At 37.3% G+C, this 4,181-nt stretch overlaps 1 protein-coding gene across 1 annotated transcript in view; it reads right to left on the bottom strand.

The window, feature by feature from the left end:
- Nucleotides 1–1,963: 1,963 nt before the first annotated feature.
- AP1S2 (adaptor related protein complex 1 subunit sigma 2) overlaps nucleotides 1,964–4,181 on the bottom strand; it is a 28,986-nt gene continuing 26,768 nt past the window's right edge. Inside the window, exon 5 of the mRNA XM_081221643.1 lies at nucleotides 1,964–3,555. Within this exon, the coding sequence (XP_081077769.1) occupies nucleotides 3,508–3,555 (48 nt within the window). The 3' untranslated portion in view covers nucleotides 1,964–3,507. The remainder of the gene's footprint in view (nucleotides 3,556–4,181) is intronic.

The following is a 4,181-nucleotide window of genomic DNA, read 5'->3' as shown; positions in this document are numbered from 1 at the left end:
TCCTGTGGTGGATTTCCTTAAATACTTTCATACATTACTGGTCATTTCCCTAGGATAAATTATATCAAGAAATATGAATACAGAAGTCTTTCCAGATTTGCCCTCCATAAAGCCTACAAAAAAATTTACCGTCAACAATAAATTTTGCTGTTCCTGCACCAAATTACTGTAACCTTTGCCGGTTTGGTAAATTTTATGTTTATTCACCTCTGCACATATTGGCTAAGCCAAACACATTTTTCCGTATTTAATGGGCATTAAGTTTGGTTGGTTGCCCCAAATTATTAATAATTGTTGGATTTTTTACATGTTAGTAGCCGAATAGCTTTTTTACTTTAAAATTCACTTTAAGTACTAAAGGGTGGAGTCAATTTTTTCCCCTCCCTCCTACCCCATAGTTTTCCATTAGGATGTTCGTCTTTTTTAGTGTTACAGAGTTCGTTGCTACTGAATATGCCTGGTGTTAAAGCAATTCTGGTAAAAAAGAGTGGTCAGAGAAACTTGCTTGAAAAAAAATTAGGTACTTCCCTGGTGGTCCAGTGCTTAGGACTCCACGCTCTCACTGCCAGGGGCCTAGGTTCGATCCCTGGTTGGAGAACTAAGATACCCTGCATGGCCAAAAAAATAAATAAAAAGCTTAAGACAAAATATCATTCTTAGGTTTCAGATCATAAAAAAGAAAATATGCTCTCATACTTCCTTATAAATTTTTTATTTTCTTAGTAACCTCCTCTCCATTGACGTACTGGAGATCTCGAGTTTCCGAGTATGTGGCATTTGGCAACTTGAGATTTGGAAATGACTTAAGGATGCACAAAATACTGAGTTTAACAGAAATAGGAAAAGAAATTTCTTCAAGATTGGGATTTCTGAGTGGTATCTGTGGAAAATGAAAGTTCTTTAATCTGTAGTCTAAAGGAAAGGAATTATGTGGTCCAGAACACATTTTACTTTAAAAATTGATTTGTGGGAATTCTCTGGTGGTCCAGTGGTTAGGACTCAGTGCTTTCACTGCCGTGGACCCAGGGTTCAATCCCTGGTCGGGGAACTAAGATCCCACAGGCCATGTGGTGCGGCCAAAAAAAAGAAAAAGAAAATTTGATTTGTTCCAGAATTTAAATGCCTGTACCCTAAAAATGACTGAAAATTTTCTGTGTCTACTGGATTCACAAATGCTGAATAATTCTCACTAAATTCAAAATTTTTCAATCCTTTTCTAAATACAGCCAAGACATACACAATTAAAAGTGGGCACTCAAAGCTGAATATTCATCTTAATAGCTCATGGAGGAAAAAAAGAGATGAACACCAGCTTGCCCTCAAGGCAGAGATGTTGGTGACTTTTCCCTCAAGTGTTGATGGGTAGTATGAGAAGGATGGAAGGAAGTAGTTTTTAAACCACTGACTGGGTCATTATCCTGATAAATGTCCATCTTGAACTTAGACTTATTAATGCATTTTTTAAACTTACAATTTGATTACTATTTACGATTCAAAAATTCCAACTCTACATTGCCAGCAGAAGGCCATATGCCTGTTTTCAGTGGATAGCTGCATGTTGGAGGCTCTTTAAATCTACACGTATCCTTTTCTTTTAATTGCACACATATCTACTTTTAGCAGACTAGCAAATTCATTTGATGGTAGTTGTTTCCTTGATCTTAAATATCCTCATTTCATTGTTTTCCTATTTTTTCCAGAAATCAGAGTATACTTAAAAAAAAATCCACTTTTGTATGTAACATTTCCTATCTGTACTTAATAGGCAGTCCCTTAGCTATCAATCATGATAACCAAAATTTTGACTTGCTCCTCATACTAGGCAGTAGTTGGCACATACCTGTCCATTTCAGCAAGTGTGCTAGCACCTCCAGTTAGTGGTGGGGGGACTCCAGTTGATTTGGAATACCTCTGATTACCTGGAGTGATCTGAGTTGCTCATTCAGAAAGAGTCAGCTGCATCAAGGTTTTAAAAGCAGTATTTATTGATTGAAAATAAATGTGTAGATAAGCTCTCAGTAGCATGGACTCCACATTATTTTTTAATGAGCTTGAAGTACATGAAGACTCCTTAAATCTCCCGCCATTTATCTTGTGTGTGCTTTTAACCACCACCACATTCAAATGTGGGTGAATTTTCAACATTTTACTCAAAAAATTTTTTCTTTAAATTCTTCCTTCAGCAGTTCTTCATAATTTGACAAACTTTTGGAAAGAGACAGATAAAAACACACAACAGTGGTGTACATTGGACATTTATTACAACTAATTGGCGATGTGATAAGATGTGCTCATGTGGCCTGAATATTGGTCACAATCACAACAAAGCTTAATCCAGCCCAGCAGATACAAATGAAAGTGTAAACTGTGAAGACATGTGTACATACATAGATGTATAAAAGTGACATTGAAACAACTGTATATCCTTAAAAAATATAGAGCCCGCTAGTGCCATTTTACCTCATTCAACTCACACTTTCATATGAGAGGTGGTATCTGTTTTTATATTTATGACTTCCAATAACTAGGCAGTGCCACAGAAGGGAAGGAAGCTGCCCTAAAGTTTGCTGCACTTCTAAGTGGAGGGAAGCAATAGGGGAGTAAAATAAATTTGGCCGTAACAAGCACCCTGGAAGGAATATTCGTGCTTTAAACAATGACTTATGCAACACTTTGTGAAGGGAGTAAAACATTTTCCGTAACGTACTGTTATTAAGAATCCCTGGTAAGTCAACATTTCCATTTTATTTTGGGGGCATCAAAAAGAATACAACTAAGTGACTAAATGACTATGACAACAAGAAACTTATCTCAGGAGTCAAGTGTTCCTTGGCCTTAAAAATAACGTGCTTACTATTATGAAACAGCTGATCTCTGTTCCTCGTCCCAGGTCTGGAATGCCTAAGAAATAATTTTTAGTGTAAAACAGCATCATTCCCTTAGTCTTTTGTGTATTCCCTTTGTTTTAAGGTGTTTAGTTTCTAATAAGGGTCTTTGGTATACATTTGTTTTTTTTCTAAAGTTTCAACATAGAGTGAAATTTTTATTCATTTGATATGTGACATGTCAATTCCCTTTATTCGCACATATACTAAAATGCACTAGTCTTTGGTTTCATAAAACCAGGTTTCACATAATTTAACTTTTTTGCCAAAGACAGTAATTAATAAATGTATATTGCCTGCTTGTGTCATATTCATAGATACACATAATCAAGGTAATGATAATAATCTATTCAAGAGAAACAGACCTATAAACTTTAAAATAGCCAGAAAAAGTATCTTTCTTTTCCTGCATTCGTTCTAATTCGTATTTAAGTCCCTTATTATCACTTGATTAACCAAAATTCCCTTTAAAAAAAGATTGTGTAGGCCTGAATGAAGCAGCTTAGCAGAACAGTAATACTGACAAGACGTCATCTTACACCATTAGCTAACATGGACATGAAGGCAGTGACCATCTACAGTGTGTGAAATGCCACAAGAAGTCATCAACAGGGGAGGAGAGTTATGTCAGTCCAATTTCTTCAAGAACGCTACGTGGGGTTTCAGCTTCCTGTGGAGGGAAAATGTGAGACGCTGGTAAGCAGATCGGGGAGGCTTGAGAATGTGAAACTGACACGGAAGGGCGTGCAAGTTTCAGAGAACGCTGAACGCAAGCAGTTCAGCAGTATGGGCACTTCTATGGAGAGCCAGTGCTTATTAGCGATTTTTGCCCCAAACATCAGAGACCACAGGATATTTTCAGCATGCATTAAATACCTACTGATTATCTATCAATTGTGCTGGGCTCCACTGCTGTAACACAAAAAGCAGTCAAGCCCACTGCAAACTCAGTGCAAACCCACAGCTACCCGACATTTCTACAGGAAAGGTAAGTTACCTTAGTGTTAAAATTCAAAACCTCCCCTAAATAAAGACCAGGGAAACCCCCCTGAGTTCTCCCCATTCTTCACATATTTTGTTTTCCCTGCTTTTTTTTCAAGTCATATGTATTTATTCTTCTCTGAGTTTTTACTCAGTTTTGGACTTAAATGTCCCCAGCAGCAAGGCTGCAGAAACTCACCTTCCCAGACCTCCCCAGAGCAACCAATGGTTTCAGTGGAAGCAACATACAGAAAGAATGCTCTGGGATCTGGGACAAAAGTGCCTTTTGTTCTATGTAACAACCAATACTCATTT

This window comes from Mesoplodon bidens (assembly GCF_964165515.1).
Source record: "Mesoplodon bidens genome assembly, chromosome: X".
NCBI classification, from domain to species: domain Eukaryota; kingdom Metazoa; phylum Chordata; class Mammalia; order Artiodactyla; family Ziphiidae; genus Mesoplodon; species Mesoplodon bidens.
Note: the sequence above shows the minus strand (reverse complement) of the source record. Positions and strands in the feature narration are given on the sequence as shown.